At 38.1% G+C, this 19835-nt stretch overlaps 1 protein-coding gene across 1 annotated transcript in view; it reads left to right on the top strand.

Annotated features, from left to right (window-relative positions):
* lonrf2 (LON peptidase N-terminal domain and ring finger 2) overlaps window positions 1-19835 on the top strand; it is a 52812-nt gene that overhangs the window by 11073 nt on the left and 21904 nt on the right. Inside the window, exons 2-7 of the mRNA XM_079813012.1 lie at window positions 2304-2422; window positions 14192-14314; window positions 16599-16760; window positions 17115-17286; window positions 17442-17544; window positions 17617-17731. Coding sequence (XP_079669138.1) covers window positions 2304-2422; window positions 14192-14314; window positions 16599-16760; window positions 17115-17286; window positions 17442-17544; window positions 17617-17731 — 794 coding nt within the window. The remainder of the gene's footprint in view (window positions 1-2303; window positions 2423-14191; window positions 14315-16598; window positions 16761-17114; window positions 17287-17441; window positions 17545-17616; window positions 17732-19835) is intronic.

Here is a 19835-nt window from a genome sequence, read left to right as displayed (position 1 = left end):
ATGATAATTAAATTTTATATAATATTACTAACCGTCACTAAATTTCATCGTGGTTTATCGCGAAACCGGAAATCGTTTCATCCCTACACACGTTATTACTGTCTTACTGAAATACTACTGCAAATCAGCTGTGTGCCCACTATTACCTAAAACTGTGTCTATTAATGCAGATTGTCAGTCGTTCTTACTAGCCAGTCAGTCAGTCATATTTGTATGAGAAAATGAAAGTGTTTTTTTTTTTTTTCAAAACAAAAATGAGGAAATTTTAAAATAGCACAATAGGGGCACTTTAATGAAATTAGATCAGATTTAGAATTTTTTTTAAATCAAAGATACATTTAAAAACACCATTTATTTATTTATTTATTTATTTATTTATTTATTTATTTATTTATTTATTTATTTATTTATTTATTTATTTATTATAATTTTTAAATTACTGGTCGTAATTGCTGTGTCTGACAAAGTTTGCTCGTAAAGGTATGAAGTGTCACCCTCAGCATGTCATCACATAAGAATGAAAATATAGGTTGAGTATCATTTGAATTTTAACGATTCATATTTTTATTGATTCCTAATTCAATAAAAGTTTTTTTAAAAATGGCAAAACATTTAATTGTAGCTGAAAACAATGAATAAAAATCAACAGGCTAAAGAACACTTATAAAAGATGTAAAAATACCTTCGCAAAAACAACTAGCCTAACTAATATACATTTCAAGCATTATTAAATATAAGTATTACACTCAGTATTTAAAAAAAGAACAAATAAACAAATTGGCAACCACACAAATAAATACAACTGGACAAAGATACGATTGAAGTAAACAGTGTTTTAAGTAGGGCAGCATGAAAGTTGTCTGTATAACACTTTGTGCTTGTATATTAATATGACTAATAATAATTAGTATGATTATTATTGCTAATAAAACAAAATAAGAAATATTACTATTACAATAACATTTTCATTATTAAAAATTAAAAATATAATCTATTATATAATAATATTTTTCCTTTTATTTATTACTACCGGTTAAAGACGTCCGTCTAGCGCTGGTTTACATTGAAAAATAATGGTAACTTAGTGCAGTGGAATAGAAAAATGTGTTCTGTGTGAATGTCCTCTAAGCGTTCAAAACTTACAGTCTCTCACTTCCACCGATATGGATCAACAATTTTGATGACTCTGTACTTCGGCTACTCTGTTTAGATTTTCTGTCCAAAATCAAATGCTAAAGCTGTGGCTGAGCAAGACCGATATTTTACTGAACGCAGAACAAACCTCGCAAAAGACATGCAAAAATGCTGCGTGGACTCAACCAATCAGCATGTTAAGCGCCCAAGTCCCACCCCCGAAAGTTCCTGAACTTTGAAAAAGTACTACCTCGCGACCAGGGACTTTCGGAGGGGAAATATTTACCCGGAACTTCATTTAGACCCTGGTTCCTGCAGTGGACACACACCGAGTACCACCCCAAAGTTCCTAGTTCCTGGGGAAAGTTCCTGCGGTGGAAACGCGGCTCATGACTCCACAGCGAACCAAACCGTGGCTCCAAAACCGTGACATGAACCGAACCGTGGAATAGGTGTATCGTTACACCCCTAGCGCGCAATCTTCACGTGATGTGCGAGCCACTGTCTGTATTAGTGTTTGGTGTCACAATATATCAGGCATTAGTTGAAGATAATACACACCTGATGGTTTAAAATTGCTTCAATGTTCAAACGGGTAGGCCTTAAAACACATACAATTGACAACATTTTGTGAGGAAGCAAGTGAAAGTGATCTGGCTTCAGGGCGCGCGTTGTCAGAAACACTAAACAACTCCTCTCTCTGTCACAGAAAAAAGCTCACGAGCACTGAACAGAGATGTTTTCCATATTGTTGTTCTTGAATATTACACAATCGCTTGAAGTTTCAAACTGGCAAGCCTTTAAACGAATGTTCAGCTTCACATTACCCACAGCCAGAACTAATTTATGGAAATGACACACACACAGGCAATGGCTTATGTATTCAATCTTTCCCGGCAGCTCTAAAGATTTCTTATGCTCTTTCATAACATTTTATTTTGACAACACTTTAAAATGGGGTGACGTTGTAGTCTTTTTTGTTTTTTTGCTGCTGTTTGAAATTTATTTTCGAATGAAGTTCTTGAAGTGGTCCATAATCCATTTTATTATATAATATAATACAATACATTTCAGCCACTGTAATCAAGCTGAAGTCAATCCTAAAATTACCTTCTTTAATTCCTGTTATATCAATATATTTTTAGTAAAACCCGTTCTTCTCTCCACAGAGCCCTCTATATGTAGGCTCCTTGCTCGGCGGGCAGAGCTACTTTTGGAAATGAAGAATTTCAGCCAAGCAATCAAGGATGCAAACACCATGTGTCAACTCCGTCCCCTGTGGCCAAAGGTAGGAATCCAGTGTTTCCCACGGATTAGAAACCAATTTGTGGTGGCGGGAGGGGCGGGGGTTGGGGGGGGGGTGTATTTGGGGTTGGTGATTGGCACAAATATTGATTTCGATCTTGATTCAGTATCAATTCCTATGTATATAGCCTGCTGTACAAATAAGGAAAAATAAGTTTGCCTTAGCACTATTTTAAACTTTTCTTGGGTTAAATTATATTTGCTTGCATTCATTAATATTCACTTGTGTGTGCTTTATATAAGTATCATTAAAAATATTAGTATGTAACTTATTAACGTTTTAAAATTTCACATTTAAAGAAATCTAGTGTTTGATCATATCTAAATATGTATTCAAATGCAAAACCTAAAAATAAGCAGTTATGATCTGCAATACTTTTTTGAGCAACTAGACAAGATACATGTATATTTATTAAAGAGCCATATAGGCACTGTAAGCCCGCTGAATTCGCTCCAAGGATCGGTAGCGATAGCGACTCGAAGGCCGTTGCGTTCGTGTCTCCAGCTGGGTAGAATGGATTTAAAACAAATATATCTTTAATCTGACTCCATTTATCATATTGTCGAATTTAGGATAGAATGCCAATGGGTTGTTTGGTCATTTATATCTAATAGTTAATCATACATTTAATCATTCTGTTTTAACCTTTTGTTGCCATTATATCATTCCGTAGCCTACGTGAGATTATAATTACAGAGTAATTCAGAAAGGATCAAAATGTAACAATTTTATTAACAGTCAGGTAAATGTATAATGCCAATTACATAATCAATTCAAAGATAATACTTGGTACGGGCCAACTCTATTACAGTATGGGCCCCGAACTCATTGCTGCATCGCTTTAAATAACTCAGACCAGACCAAAAACTGTTTCAAATGGAAATACATGAAAACAAAGGGAATTTAAATTGAGTCGAATTCCCATTTGGCTTGATTGAAAGGAAACCAAATGGCTCCAACCATCATAAGTAAATCCCTCTAAGCTCTAAAAACTCTTATTAACTTCTTATACATTTCTGTGCTTATGAGATTTTTGTACCATTTGCACTGACATTTCAAACGATACCAAACACATATAATATTGTATAGTGAGAATTGACATTGAAATATACCCAAAATGTATTGGATTTAGTGATTTCCCAGGAGAGGGGATCAGGAGTTCGGGGGAAGTTTGTGACTAGGTAAATACATGCAAATTAAGCCATTCTTAGTTGATTCACTCAGTGGGACGTTGTCTCGGATGAGAGTAATGATTGTATAAGTGGATTCAGAGGTCAATCTCTTTCTTTATGAAAATTCCTCATCCAGACAATTTGGCCTGGTTCTTTACATTCTTACAGGCACCTATAGTGGGTAAACCATGGCCTTACAAATGAAAATTATTATTTTTCCAGCCACAAAATTACTCTAATTTGCCTCTTTGCATTGGATTTCTCTATTTTAGCCTTAATTACTACACAAATTGTAATTATAAAATATTTTAATTAATTAAGTGGTCATTAATGGACCATAATTATTGCACAAATAGTAGGCCTATTTAGTACCAAAAGATCTCCTGAAAATATTCAATAAATATTATTAAACTAAAATATAGAACATTTATTTAATTGAAAAATAGTTAAGGTGTATAGTTACATTTGACCACCAATGAGTAAGAGTGTGAGCAATTAGAAAAAAAAAAAAAAATGATTGAACGTTTTATCGATTATGTGTCTATCGCTATACATATCGTTATCGTTTTATCGCCCAGCCCTAATATACTTATCAAAATGCTCCACTCTGGAGTTGATTTTTCTAACTGACTAACAAGTTTATGGACACTGGATATAGTTTTCTGAGGGAATTGTGACGTTACATGACATTGTTTACAAGCTGTTTTACTGACGTCTTTCTGTGGTTAAAAACACTGATTGAGCGATTCCATATGACATGATACAGATTTTGGTAAGTTGTACTCTTATCTTTTAACACTTTCATATGCTCATTCATGTTTTTCACACTGTAACTGGTATTAAAGCGGATGAGTTCACGTGAGCTCCGCGCAGCCGCTTCTCTTGAGCTGAGCTGCGCCAGAGCGATCTCACGCCACAGCGCCAAAGTGGTATTTATGTTTTTGAATTTCTTCATAAAACGTACATAATTTGAAATCTGAGACTTTGTTTCATATCAATAGCAAAGATTATTGCGATTTATTGGATTGGAGGCACGCTACAATGTACCGTTCATTCTTCAACTTGAAACAGGATGACTAATCGATTCTTGGGATTTAAGAATCGATATCGGTTCGTAAAAATTAGAATCGATTCAAATCGAGAAATCGACTTCTTTTTTTTTTTTACCCTGCCCTAATATCACTGGAGCGGCAGTGGCTCAGTGGTTCATGTAGGTTGTCTGCTAACCGGAAGGTTGGTGGTTCAATCCCCGGTTCCACCTGACCAAGTGTCGAGGTGTCCATGAGCAAGACACCTAACCCCAGCTGCTCCCGACGAGCTGGATGGCTGTCTGTGTATGAATGAATGGGTGAATGTGAGGCAATATGTAAAGCGCTTTGGTTGCCATGAAAACACTATTTAGGCATAACATTATGACGGGTGAAGTAAGGATTTGAGCCAGTTTGACAAGGCCCAAATTGTGATGGCTAGATGATTGGGTCAGAGCATCTCCAAAACTGCACCTCTTGTGGGGTGTTCCCGGTCTGCGGTGGTCAGTATCTATCAAAAGTGGGGCTGCATAGCCACAGACCAGTCAGGGTGCCCATGCTGACCCCTGTCCACCGCCAAAAGCACCAACAGTGGTGGCACGTGAGCATCAGAACTGGACTACTGAACAATGGAAGAAGGTGGCCTGGTCTGATGAATCACGTTTTCTTTAACATTATGTGGATGGCCGGGTGCGTGTGCGTCACTTACCTGGGGAACACATGGCACCAGGATGCACTATGGGAACAAGGCAAGCTGGCGGTGGCAGTGTGATGCTTTGAGCAATGTTCTGCTGGGAAACCGGTCCTGCCATCCATATGGATGTTACATTTACATTGACATGTACCACCTACCTAAGCATTGATGCAGACCATGTACACCCTTTCATGGAAACGGTATTCCCTGGTGGCTGTGGCCTCTTTCAGCAGGATAATGCGCTCTGCCACAAAGCAAAAATGGTTCAGGAATGGTTTAAGGAGCACTACAACGATTTTGAGGTGTTGACTTGGCCTCCAAATTCCCCAGATCAGCATCTGTGGGATGTGCTGAAAAAACAAGTCCGATCCATGGAGCCCCCACCTTGCAACTTGCAGGACTTAAAGGATCTGCTGCCAAGTGTACAAAAATGAGTCTGTGAAGTGTGGGTTGCACATGTTATTTAGAGACAAATGTTGTGAATAGTTTTTGGGCGTCTGAGGTAGTGTTGTAGTCAAGACCACCAAAACCAAGATTAGAGTGTGTTGAGACCAAGACGAGACCCAGTCAAGACCAGACCAGCACTCCTCAAATTCTGTTGAGATTAATGTCTTAAAAATAAGCTTTTTAATATGGAAATATAATGAAAAAATAAAATGATATTTTTAAATATGAAATCAAAACCACCAATAGATGACAAATAATTTAACTTATTTGTTCAAAGCAGCTGATTCATTCAGTAACAAAACATCTCTGTCTGTTGTAGTGTTGTCACTGGGACTGCAATGATGCGTCAACGTAATCGATTACGTACATTTTGTAAATTAGTTGTTTGCGTGGAATGCGTTGATTCGTTGCACTTTTTATATTCCCCAAAGATGGCGGCTTCCGGGCATGCTGAAAATCAGCCATTATTACAAAAATAGAACCTGATCTGAAGTGTGGGAATTTTTTTTATCTGAGGCTGAATGAAATGGTGCTCTGCACACTCTGAAATGGCATAGGCCTACCACAGCAGCACAACTTCTATGCTGGAGCATCGAAAGAAAACATCCCGCGGCTCTTAACTCAAACGACGAGACAGCAGTGTAAGTATTTGGATTATTAATTGATGAACTCATGCCTCGATTGGACTAATTTATTTAATAAGAAATAAGTAAATATGTTTTTAGACACCGCCATGCTTGACACTGTCGCTATGTTTACCGCCTTGGTTAGTTAGAATGCGGTTGTGACTTCAGCTGTTTGATCATATTCAAGCAGCTACTTTACTCTGAATGAACAAAACCCTCAGGATTCACACCTTGTAAGCCATTGCTGCTGTAGATCCCAAAAAGTGACTAAACTAGCAATAGTAAGTAATGTTTATTTCGTCAGCTATTTTTTTTTTTTTTGTATGCAAGTTATTTTGCTAAATTATAATCACAAAGATTGTTGTCATTTGAGAAATGTATTTTTACATTTCATCAGAATTGTTGCACTTTACAAATCAAGAGAATGTCAACCCATACACAGTTTATTTTACTTCATCTAGTTTAATGATTTATTATAGGCTATTTATCACCTTTTCATCACAAATTATGTAGGATAGCAAAACATATGCAACATTTTGTTGATTTTGTTGTATTCAGCAGTCACGGAATCGGGAAAAACTGCAGGGACTGTTAAGTCACTTGCTGCCACCTATTTGGTTTAGTTTCATATTTAAAAAAAATAGCCCCAGCATTTCATAATAATAATAATAATAATAAATATAGCTGCAAGCAGCAATACCGGGGCCAAGCGCAAAGAAGAAGACAAGACATGCCAAAATGGCTGGCAGTGTCAGATCAACTGGAGCAATGAGCAATTAATCACATTTTAAGATGATTTTAGGCAAAAGGCTGAAAAACGCATTGTAGTCTGAGAGTGTCAGACCAACTGCAACAATTAACAATTATACAGTTTAAGAAGATTAGGCAAAATGGCTGAAATATCATATATTGAGTCACTGATAATATAAGTTAATGGTTTATCACTTTTGACCAATAGGGGGCACAGATACGAAATTGATGTGGTGTGGTCAGAATAAGGGAACAATGACACATGCAAAGTTTGATGCCAATATGTCAAAGCATTGCAGAGATACAGCCTCAAGAGTAATTTTGGCATAATGGCTCAACTTCGTCGCTGCGGTTTACAAAAACGGTTTCATCTATTGATGCAAAATCCCTAACTTTTTGTTGACACAGTCTGAAGATGATACGATTCGATTTTGGTGGAAATTGGACAAACGGTCTAGGATGAGTTTGAAAAAGTAGGTTTTGATCAAATAAGAACATTGAGGACAGGATGTTTGACCAAATATGGAAAAATTAGTATCTCTGTTCTCGGCATGAGCCAATGACTGTATTATGACCAGTTTCATTAAACTAGGCTAATTTAATCAAAAGTTATTAGCATGTTTGTAAATTTTGTTATAACCTCTGACCACAAGGTGGCACTGCCCCAAAACGTTTTGAGTACCTTCAAAGCATGGTGCGGAAGACATGATTTTTGGACAAACAGTTCAAAAGTTATAAGCAAAAATAGCCATTTTTTGTATCTCCGGACCAGTAGGTGGCGCTGCGCCGAAACGCTGCATGTTGCTTCAGGTCATGCTTGTGATGACATATACCAAGATTGGTTTGAATACGATAAAGCGTTGTGGAGATATAGGCTTATGAGTGTTTTTGCAACCGCTACGCAAAATTTGTGTGCGCGTTTATCGAAAACGATTTGACAAATCAACTTGATTTGCAAGATTTTTTGTCAGCATGGTCTGAAGATGATCTGGTTCAATTTTCGTGCAAATCGGACAAACCGTCTAGGACGAGTTCGTAAAAGTAGGTTTTTTGGAAAATTAAAAATGGCGGGGAAATTATCATGACCGAAAATGACATCATAGGTTGCAATTGAATCGGCATGAGCCAATGACTCTATTATGACCAGTTTCAATATACTAGGCTAATTTAATTAAAAGTTATTAGCATTTTTGTCAAGTTTGTTATATCTTTTGACCACAAGGTGGCACTGCCCTAAAACTTTTTGAGTACCTTCAGGGCATAGCAAGGAAGTCACATACCGAGTTTAGTAACAATATACTAATGCATTTGTAAAATATCGCATTTTTTGACAAAATTCAAAATGGCCGACAGCCAAAATGGCCGATATGGTAAAATTGAATATCAGACGACTCGGCATGCCGTCCTGAATGTAACGAGACCACTTTTATGATTTTTGGACAAACAGTTCAGAAGTTATAAGCAAAAATAGCAATTTTTCGTATCTCCGGACCAGTAGGTGGCGCTGCGCCGAAACGCTGTATGTTGCCTCAAGTCATGCTTGTGATGACATGTACCAAGTTTGGTTTAAATACGATAAAGCGTTGCGGAGATATTGCCTTAAGAGTGTTTTTGCAACCGCTACGTAAAATTTGTTTGCGCGTTTATCGCAAATGATTTGACGAATCAACTTGATTTGCAAGATTTTTTGTCAGCATGGTCTGAAGATGATCTGGATCAATTTTCGTGCAAATCGGATGAACCGTCTAGGACGAGTTCGTAAAAGTAGGTTTTTCGGAAAATTAAAAATGGCGGGAAAATTTTTATGACGGAAAATGACGTCATAGGGTGCAATCGAATCGTCTTGAGCCAAGGAATCAGAGGAAAAAAGAATTTTGTTTCTAGCCCTTATGGTTCAAAAGTTATTAGCATAAACATGAGTCAAAATTTGGACTGATGGTGGCGCTAGAGGGATTGAGTTTGAGACTCCAAATTTGCTACGGTGACATTTCAGACTGTCCTCTATTAGTGTGCCAAATTTCACAACTTTTTACCATACGGTTCTATGGGCTGCCATAGACTTCGTGGCGGAAGAAGAAGAAGAAGATGAATAATAATAAATATAGCTGCAAGCAGCAATACCGGGGCCAAGCGCAAAGAAGAAGACAAGACATGCCAAAATGGCTGGCAGTGTCAGATCAACTGGAGCAATGAGCAATTAATCACATTTTAAGATGATTTTAGGCAAAAGGCTGAAAAATGCATTGTAGTCTGAGAGTGTCAGACCAACTGCAACAATTAACAATTATACAGTTTAAGAAGATTAGGCAAAATGGCTGAAATATCATATATTGAGTCACTGATAATGTAAGTTAATGGTTTATCACTTTTGACCAATAGGTGGCACAGATACGAAATTGATGTGGTGTGGTCAGAATAAGGGAACAATGACACATGCAAAGTTTGATGCCAATATGTCAAAGCATTGCAGAGATACAGCCTCAAGAGTAATTTTGGCATAATGGCTCAACTTCGTCGCTGCGGTTTACAAAAACGGTTTCATCTATTGATGCAAAATCCCTAACTTTTTGTTGACACAGTCTGAAGATGATACGATTCGATTTTGGTGGAAATTGGACAAACGGTCTAGGATGAGTTTGAAAAAGTAGGTTTTGATCAAATAAGAACATTGAGGACAGGATGTTTGACCAAATATGGAAAAATTTGTATCTCTGTTCTCGGCATGAGCCAATGACTGTATTATGACCAGTTTCATTAAACTAGGCTAATTTAATCAAAAGTTATTAGCATGTTTGTAAATTTTGTTATAACCTCTGACCACAAGGTGGCACTGCCCCAAAACGTTTTGAGTACCTTCAAAGCATGGTGCGGAAGACATGATTTTTGGACAAACAGTTCAAAAGTTATAAGCAAAAATAGCCATTTTTTGTATCTCCGGACTAGTAGGTGGCGCTGCGCCGAAACGCTGCATGTTGCTTCAGGTCATGCTTGTGATGACATATACCAAGATTGGTTTGAATACGATAAAGCGTTGTGGAGATATAGGCTTATGAGTGTTTTTGCAACCGCTACGCAAAATTTGTGTGCGCGTTTATCGAAAACGATTTGACAAATCAACTTGATTTGCAAGATTTTTTGTCAGCATGGTCTGAAGATGATCTGGTTCAATTTTCGTGCAAATCGGACAAACCGTCTAGGACGAGTTCGTAAAAGTAGGTTTTTTGGAAAATTAAAAATGGCGGGGAAATTATCATGACCGAAAATGACATCATAGGTTGCAATTGAATCGGCATGAGCCAATGACTCTATTATGACCAGTTTCAATATACTAGGCTAATTTATTCAAAAGTTATTAGCATTTTTGTCAAGTTAGTTATATCTTTGACCACAAGGTGGCACTGCCCTAAAACTTTTTGAGTACCTTCAGGGCATAGCAAGGAAGTCACATACCGAGTTTAGTAACAATATACTAATGCATTTGTAAAATATCGCATTTTTTGACAAAATTCAAAATGGCCGACAGCCAAAATGGCCGATATGGTAAAATTGAATATCAGACGACTCGGCATGCCGTCCTGAATGTAACGAGACCACTTTTATGATTTTTGGACAAACAGTTCAGAAGTTATAAGCAAAAATAGAAATTTTTCGTATCTCCGGACCAGTAGGTGGCGCTGCGCCGAAACGCTGTATGTTGCCTCAAGTCATGCTTGTGATGACATGTACCAAGTTTGGTTTAAATACGATAAAGCGTTGCGGAGATATTGCCTTAAGAGTGTTTTTGCAACCGCTACGTAAAATTTGTTTGCGCGTTTATCGCAAATGATTTGACGAATCAACTTGATTTGCAAGATTTTTTGTCAGCATGGTCTGAAGATGATCTGGATCAATTTTCGTGCAAATCGGATGAACCGTCTAGGACGAGTTCGTAAAAGTAGGTTTTTCGGAAAATTAAAAATGGCGGGAAAATTTTTATGACGGAAAATGACGTCATAGGGTGCAATCGAATCGCCTTGAGCCAAGGAATCAGAGGAAAAAAGAATTTTGTTTCTAGCCCTTATGGTTCAAAAGTTATTAGCATAAACATGAGTCAAATTTTGGACTGATGGTGGCGCTAGAGGGATTGAGTTTGAGACTCCAAATTTGCTACGGTGACATTTCAGACTGTCCTCTATTAGTGTGCCAAATTTCACAACTTTTTACCATACGGTTCTATGGGCTGCCATAGACTTCGTGGCGGAAGAAGAAGAAGAAGATGAATAATAATAATAAGAACGGGAACGGTTTCAATAGGTGCCTTCGCACCTTCGGTGCTTGGCCCCTAAATATAGCTGCAAGCAGCAATACCGGGGCCAAGCGCAAAGAAGAAGACAAGACATGCCAAAATGGCTGGCAGTGTCAGATCAACTGGAGCAATGAGCAATTAATCACGTTTTAAGATGATTTTAAGCAAAAGGCTGAAAATGCATTGTAGTCTGAGAGTGTCAGACCAACTGCAACAATTAACAATTATACAGTTTAAGAAGATTAGGCAAAATGGCTGAAATATCATATATAGAGTCACTGATAATATAAGTTAATGGTTTATCACTTTTGACCAATAGGTGGCACAGATACGAAATTGATGTGGTGTGGTCAGAATAACGGAACAATGACACATGCAAAGTTTGATGCCAATATGTCAAAGCATTGCAGAGATACAGCCTCAAGAGTAATTTTGGCATAATGGCTCAACTTCGTCGCTGCGGTTTACAAAAACGGTTTCATCTATTGATGCAAAATCCCTAACTTTTTGTTGACACAGTCTGAAGATGATACGATTCGATTTTGGTGGAAATTGTGGTCTAGGATGAGTTTGAAAAAGTAGGTTTTGATCAAATAAGAACATTGAGGACAGGATGTTTGACCAAATATGGAAAAATTAGTATCTCTGTTCTCGGCATGAGCCAATGACTGTATTATGACCAGTTTCATTAAACTAGGCTAATTTAATCAAAAGTTATTAGCATGTTTGTAAATTTTGTTATAACCTCTGACCACAAGGTGGCACTGCCCCAAAACGTTTTGAGTACCTTCAAAGCATGGTGCGGAAGACATGATTTTTGGACAAACAGTTCAAAAGTTATAAGCAAAAATAGCCATTTTTTGTATCTCCGGACCAGTAGGTGGCGCTGCGCCGAAACGCTGCATGTTGCTTCAGGTCATGCTTGTGATGACATATACCAAGATTGGTTTGAATACGATAAAGCGTTGTGGAGATATAGGCTTATGAGTGTTTTTGCAACCGCTACGCAAAATTTGTGTGCGCGTTTATCGAAAACGATTTGACAAATCAACTTGATTTGCAAGATTTTTTGTCAGCATGGTCTGAAGATGATCTGGTTCAATTTTCGTGCAAATCGGACAAACCGTCTAGGACGAGTTCGTAAAAGTAGGTTTTTTGGAAAATTAAAAATGGCGGGGAAATTATCATGACCGAAAATGACATCATAGGTTGCAATTGAATCGGCATGAGCCAATGACTCTATTATGACCAGTTTCAATATACTAGGCTAATTTAATCAAAAGTTATTAGCATTTTTGTCAAGTTTGTTATATCTTTTGACCACAAGGTGGCACTGCCCTAAAACTTTTTGAGTACCTTCAGGGCATAGCAAGGAAGTCACATACCGAGTTTAGTAACAATATACTAATGCATTTGTAAAATATAGCATTTTTTGACAAAATTCAAAATGGCCGACAGCCAAAATGGCCGATATGGTAAAATTTAATATCAGACGACTCGGCATGCCGTCCTGAATGTAACGAGACCACTTTTATGATTTTTGGACAAACAGTTCAGAAGTTATAAGTAAAAATTGCAATTTTTCGTATCTCCGGACCAGTAGGTGGCACTGCGCCGAAACGCTGTATGTTGCCTCAAGTCATGCTTGTGATGACATGTACCAAGTTTGGTTTGAATACGATAAAGCGTTGCGGAGATATTGCCTTAAGAGTGTTTTTGCAACCGCTACGTAAAATTTGTTTGCGCGTTTATCGCAAATGATTTGACGAATCAACTTGATTTGCAAGATTTTTTGTCAGCATGGTCTGAAGATGATCTGGTTCAATTTTCGTGCAAATCGGATGAACCGTCTAGGACGAGTTCGTAAAAGTAGGTTTTTCGGAAAATTCAAAATGGCGGGAAAATTTTTATGACGGAAAATGACGTCATAGGGTGCAATGGAATCGTCTTGAGCCAAGGAATCAGAGGAAAAAATAATTTTGTTTCTAGCCCTTATGGTTCAAAAGTTCTTAGCATAAACATGAGTCAAATTTTGGACTGATGGTGGCGCTAGAGGGATTGAGTTTGAGACTCCAAATTTGCTACGGTGACATGTCAGACTGTCCTCTATTAGTGTGCCAAATTTCACAACTTTTTACCATACGGTTCTATGGGCTGCCATAGACTTCGTGGCGGAAGAAGAAGAAGAAGAAGAAGAAGAAGAAGAAGATGAATAATAATAATAAGAACGGGAACGGTTTCAATAGGTGCCTTCGCACCTTCGGTGCTTGGCCCCTAATAAGAACGGGAACGGTTTCAATAGGTGCCTTCGCACCTTCGGTGCTTGGCCCCTAATAAAGCATTCATTTCATAACATTATTTATGCAGTGTAAATGCATTAATTCCACCTCTGAGCTTAATTTAACTGTCCCATTAAATAAATCTGAATGCCACTTAAGATGCAGCTGTTTATTCTAATTTCACATCCATATGGATGGCAGGACCGGTTTCCCAGCAGAACATTGCTCAAAGCATCACACTGCCACCACCAGCTTACCTTCCTCCCATAGTGCATCCTGGTCACTAACAACCAAAGACTGCCAGAGGGTTAAAAATGTGCCCACTGTGTATTGTTTTCTTAAAGCCAGCGGGTGGCGGTAGCACCATAGTTCTTGTGCCCACCACCGCTGCTTGCAGCTATATTTTAAATATTGCTGTTTTGTGTTGTTGGCCTTTAGGTACTTTTATTTACCATGTTTTCTCTTTACAGGCTCACTACATTAAGGCTGTAGCCTTCAGGGGTGCCGGCCGCTGTGAAGAGGCTTTACAGGAGTATTTCTACTGTGTGGTTTTGAAATCTGACTGGATCGCTGTAAAACTGGAGGCTCAGAAGGTACATTTATCTTTGTGTGGATAAATTGATAAAAGTCACCCTTTGTGTGGTAGATCTCCTTGCATGATAGTTTCTCCTCTGATTTGGGTGTTAATTTTAAAGCGGACACCTAGGGATGCAGAATTTAGGTAAAAAAAATAAATGTCAGAATGTCATTGTAAAATGTCAGATTAATCGTTTTTTACAATGTGGTCAATTCGATATCGATTCTCTAAAAAGCCATGAATCGATATTATTTTCGTATTTATTTCTGCAAACATTGAACATTTAATATCGGGTTGACGTCAATATTAATACTAGTCTTCTCCACTAGATGTCATCCTCTTAATTTACCTAGTGCAATGTTACAGCCGGGACCATGTTATTCGTTCAGTGCTTATTGCTTAAAGCCGGGTGCACACTGTGCGATTTCTAATAGTCCTTCACGATTGCTCCTTGTCAGACTGTACGAACATGATCCCCGCTGTAAGCCATGTCACACTGTAAGATCTAAGTTGTCATTAATGTCAGACTGTACGATAGTCAAGGTGCGCTAAAAACGGACGCACGCTAGAAAACTCGTCCAGAGTTTTATATCATCAATCAATGACTCGTTCGGTGACAGTGAGCTGCATTACATGCTGGATTGAAATGGTGACAGCGGTCATTAATAGGCCGACGGTGAACATGTCAAAATAACGATCAAAGACTTCAGATTTAAGCCTAGGATCAGAGGAATCTTTTAGGATTTGCAAAATTTGTCTCAGACGGCCAAATTGTGGCCAAAATCGCACCGTGCGCACCCAGCTTAACATGGCGGATGCACGTGCGCCTTTCAGCGTGAAATCTTTAGCCATGTAACATAAGACATCTGTTATTTCACAGTACCTTCGTGAAGTTTTGTCATATGGTGTGACATTTTCAAATGCTTGAGCAATTGAAGTTTACTTTGTAACGGTGGTACACCTGCTGCCAAAATTATTTGTCTTTTTTTTGTTTTGTTTTTAATTGGTTCGGGCGCCAGACAGTAAAAAAAACTGTCAAATTTAAATTGTTCCCAGATAGCTCTAAAAGCCACCAGTTACATATGAGCAGAGAAAACAAAAATATCTACACAGGTAGGAAACCAGATAACTGCTCAAATTAATTTAATGAATGAAACAAAATGAAATGAAAAACAGAACAAGTTTGCATAGATAAAAGAAACAACAAAAACAACTTTAAATAAAAAAGCTCAATTTCAAGTTGAAAAAGTTTGTTTTTCACATTTCACAAGGTTACACGACTGTAGGGCTATTCCCATAGGAATAGAAAGCTCCAGTGTCATCAGCGGAAACTGTGGACGTCTTTCCTTAGACCCGGTACAAACAGCACCTTTTTTTTAACAAGAAAACAAAACAATAAAATTAATAAATCAAAACGTCATATCGATACACATAACTTCAAAACTGATGTATATAAAAAGAAAAACGTTTTTCAAACGTGAGAATGGATGCGTATGTTAATGTTTGTGCGCGTGTATGAATGGCATAAATTTGTGTGCGTGAGAATGTGTGTGCGTATGCGATATCTAAAGGGTGTGAGAATGGAGAGCACAGGTGTGAAAGAGTGTGGATGGCAAACGGGAAAATCACTGACCAGTTTGGTGCATATCACGGGTGCAACATTGAGTGATTTAAAACGAGAATGAGGAAGCGTTTTTGACGGGAACTCTCTCTCAATCTGCCGTTGTGCCAACACGCCTCGTCTCAGAACTGGAGCGCAAACGAAGGCAACAGGCAGGATCCGCCATTCATTCAACTTCCTCACGTCATCACACCAAATCTGCCTCAGGAACAGCTTGCCCGATACTCAAGATCCTCCCTTTTTATATGCGGCTTCACCTCAATTACCGCATCTCCTTATGACGTTTGCATAATAATAAATAAAAATAAATAAATAAATAAACAGTTTTCCAGCTGCTCTGCTACAACTTGGCTGTCAGTTGCGGCTGTTGCAACAGAACAGTTTGTTTATCCGTGGACCTTTTAGCCATGCATTCATCATAGAATTGTCTGTGATGCTTCTGCAGTTGTTGATACAGGTTGGTTGTGTTGCCTCGCAAGGTTGACACAGATATTCGACAGGTTTTACTACTAAGCAAATCGTCTATATTAACAATCGCAGCTTTTGCAAATCGAAATTTGAAAATCACAATTTTGGTTTAAAAACTATTAATTATGCAGTCCTACTTAGGCCTTTTATTGCATGTTTTGCATGTCCATGCCAACATTACTGTTGTAAAACTTTATCTGTGCATCTACAGATCCTGAGTCACATGTTCTCTTCAGTCTTTGTGAATGAGGGTCTGGCTACGTTCCTGCAACCCCTTCCAGCTGGCCCCTCCCCTCGTATCAAACCCTCATCCCTCCTCAGTTCTCTTCACTCCTCTCTTCCTAGAGATGGAACCAAAGCAGGCTGCTCTAAGGTTACTACATATGTGTTCACAGATACAAATTATTTCAACAATTTGCTACAATGAAGATATCACACTGACCCCTGGTTTCACAGACAAGGCTTAAGTTAGTCCTAGACTGAAATGCATGTTTGAGTGGCATTGTTTAGTTTGAAGATGCACACCAGTAATGTTTTTTTTTCTAGGGCATGTTTATAAAAGCCACGTAAATGTCCTAATTGAACTAAGGCCTAATCCTAGCTTAGTCTTAGCCATGTGTGAAACCGGGCCTGAATGTTATAAAAGTAATTTTGCTAATTTTCACAGTATAGGATCACTGCACCGTCAATGCTAAAACCATTCTTTTTTTCTTCTTCTTTGTGTTAGGAACAAACACTCAGTTCCAGTAATTTCAAAGATGGGAAATATTCTATTTTACAAAGATCTGAAAACATAAACACTGTTGGCGCCTCTTCACTTTTTGTTCCACCTGTCCTAAAAAGGAAATGGACAGAAGATGCTAAGGACTTTGAGCCACCCAGCAAACAGCCCAAAGAAGGTATGGGGTTTAAAGCCATAAACTATTCAGTTGAAAAATATAGATAATTACAAACTAATATTGCAAAGGAAAGAATTTTGTACATGGCTAAGATCTCTGTGGCTAGTGGTACAAACCTTTTTTTCCTTATTTTTCTCCATTTGCTTCGTTCCCAGACAAGGTGAATTCATCCAAAACTCTCCCTACTTTTTTTTGGGAAAGGCAGATTCCATCACAGCTTTTGGACAGTGCAGACTTTGAATGTTCTCTCTGCATGAGGTAATAATAAATTCTCTCTTTGAAAATAATGCTTAACTTTGTATACATCTAAAACCTCCTCAATCATTGCAGACTGTTTTATCAGCCTGTCACCACACCTTGCGGACATACTTTCTGCCTCAAGTGTTTGGAGCGCTGCTTGGACCACAACCCTAACTGTCCCCTGTGCAAGGAGAACCTCTCTGAGGTAAATGAGGCCTTAATTACACTTGTCACTTATTGTGTTTTTACTGATCAGATAGCTATCCGATTTGTTAAAACGGTTTAATTTACACTTGACTACATAATGTGTCTCCATAAAGTGTCACCAAAAGCAACAGAAAAGTGCTGCAAGTTGCAAGTCTGAGAAGCCGGTATAACATGCCCTCACACGTTTTATTTACATTTTAAATATAGTTTTTTTTTACATTTTGAAAGGAGTAAATTTTACTCTTATGGCTTCAAGAACCATATGCATTTACACTTGCTCAGTTTAGTCTGACATCTCAAACAACCTCCTGAAGTGGTTTGAGCGATTAGATTTAAATCTATTTTAATCTAGTCTCATGTTTGAGGTCATTTACACCTGGTCTTTTTATGATCAGAGAAAATGCATGAAGTGACCAGGTGTAAATAGGCCCATGAATAGTGCTTATGAATAGTGCCATGGATAGTGCTTCATTCATGAGTTGAATGCTTAGTTGAAACTGAAAATCCTTTAAGTTTAAAAATTGGTATTCGTCATCTTTAGTGGACGTCCTAACATATCCTCTTATATGACTTTAATACATAAAAAAACAGCAGCAAATCAGATTTTATCAGCTAATTGCATAAAATCTTGAATGGCCCACCATTAAAAAAATATATATATATTCTTCCGTTACATTTAAAGCTGGAACGTAGTAAATGTGTAAATCGGATGGTTCATCACGATTCGATACAATATCGATTCTCATAGCCAGTGATACAATATTTTCAGATACCTCAAAAAGTTCTGCGATACGATTCATATTTCAATTTTATGATTTTATGTGCCTATTTTACACAACCAGTTACAAACAAAATATATAACAAACATTTATTTTAAAAATTTCACATCCTGCACCCTGATTGGGACATACACAAATAAAACATTCATACTGTAATCTTATGACATGACAACAGTCAAGAAAGTATTTTAGGCTTCTGTGCTAACATGTGTAATGTCAAAAAACTAAGATATGCTATTAATATTCTTTCATTGTGCAAAAGTATTATAATATGAAAGGCTCGAATACAGAGCAGCACAAATCACTTATGCGCATTCCATGTGCGGAATGATGCACTTGAAGGAACACAGGGTCACAGTGCGCAGCGCTCCTAGGCAGCAGTTTGAGCATTTTCTTTTAACAGTTTTCAATTTCAGTGTGAAGAACGATTCATAGCGCTCTTCTCCTTATATGCAAAACTATAGACCTTTATCTACTGAAGAACAAAAAATAATGACTATGAAAATAAAATACTTAATTCAGTGGCTTATTTGTGCTCTGTTTGAGATGAGTGTGCGCTGCTTTTTGAAAGACTTTAAACTAGTGCTGTCAGTTAAACGCGTTATTAACGACGTTAACGCAAACCTATTTTAACGGCGTCAATTTTTTTATCGCGAGATTAACGTTCTTTTTGGTCTAACAAACTTTGTAGTTTTTTCACATGCTGTTGCAGCAACTAGTAACGTTAGAAAAACTACAACACCACTCCGGATGTAGCTAGACCGGAAACAAAACATCAGGCACGCTGCGGCTGCCCACACTTGTTTGGGCCATTAAAAGAGTAGACGTGGATGGCAAGCGTGAGACGCCGAAATGAGAAACGTATTATGCCATGGTTTAACTCAGGGGTCTTCAACTAAAAGTGCTTGTCTTGAGCGCTGCTTTCTGCTCTGATGGTGCATTCACACCGGACGCGAATGAAGCGTTTTGCGCGAGTGATTTAAGTCAATGCAAAGACGCAAATAGACATTCTGCGGCGTGAATTAAGCGGCGTGCATGTCGCGTCCGGTGTGATTCACCTGCATGCTTGACCGCGCGTCTGGGTCTGAATGTAACAGTGAGCATTGCAACGTTAACTGTTTCATTAGCCTACGTCAAAAGGCTTCGCGGTCCGGATTTGGACCGGAGTCCGCTAGTTGGCGACCCCTGGTTTAACTGCACTATAGGCGGAGTCCTAGTTTACCTTGCATGTGCACTTTGTAATTTTATTTTGTATCACCCTGTTTTGATCCCTTAGAAAGGGCTGTTGAAGGGGCTGTTTGTGCAACAAAGTATTTTTTTTAC

This window comes from Gobio gobio (genome assembly GCF_949357685.1).
Source record: "Gobio gobio genome assembly, chromosome: 3".
Taxonomy (NCBI): Eukaryota; Metazoa; Chordata; class Actinopteri; order Cypriniformes; family Gobionidae; genus Gobio; species Gobio gobio.
This window is presented reverse-complemented; position numbering and strand designations above follow the sequence as displayed.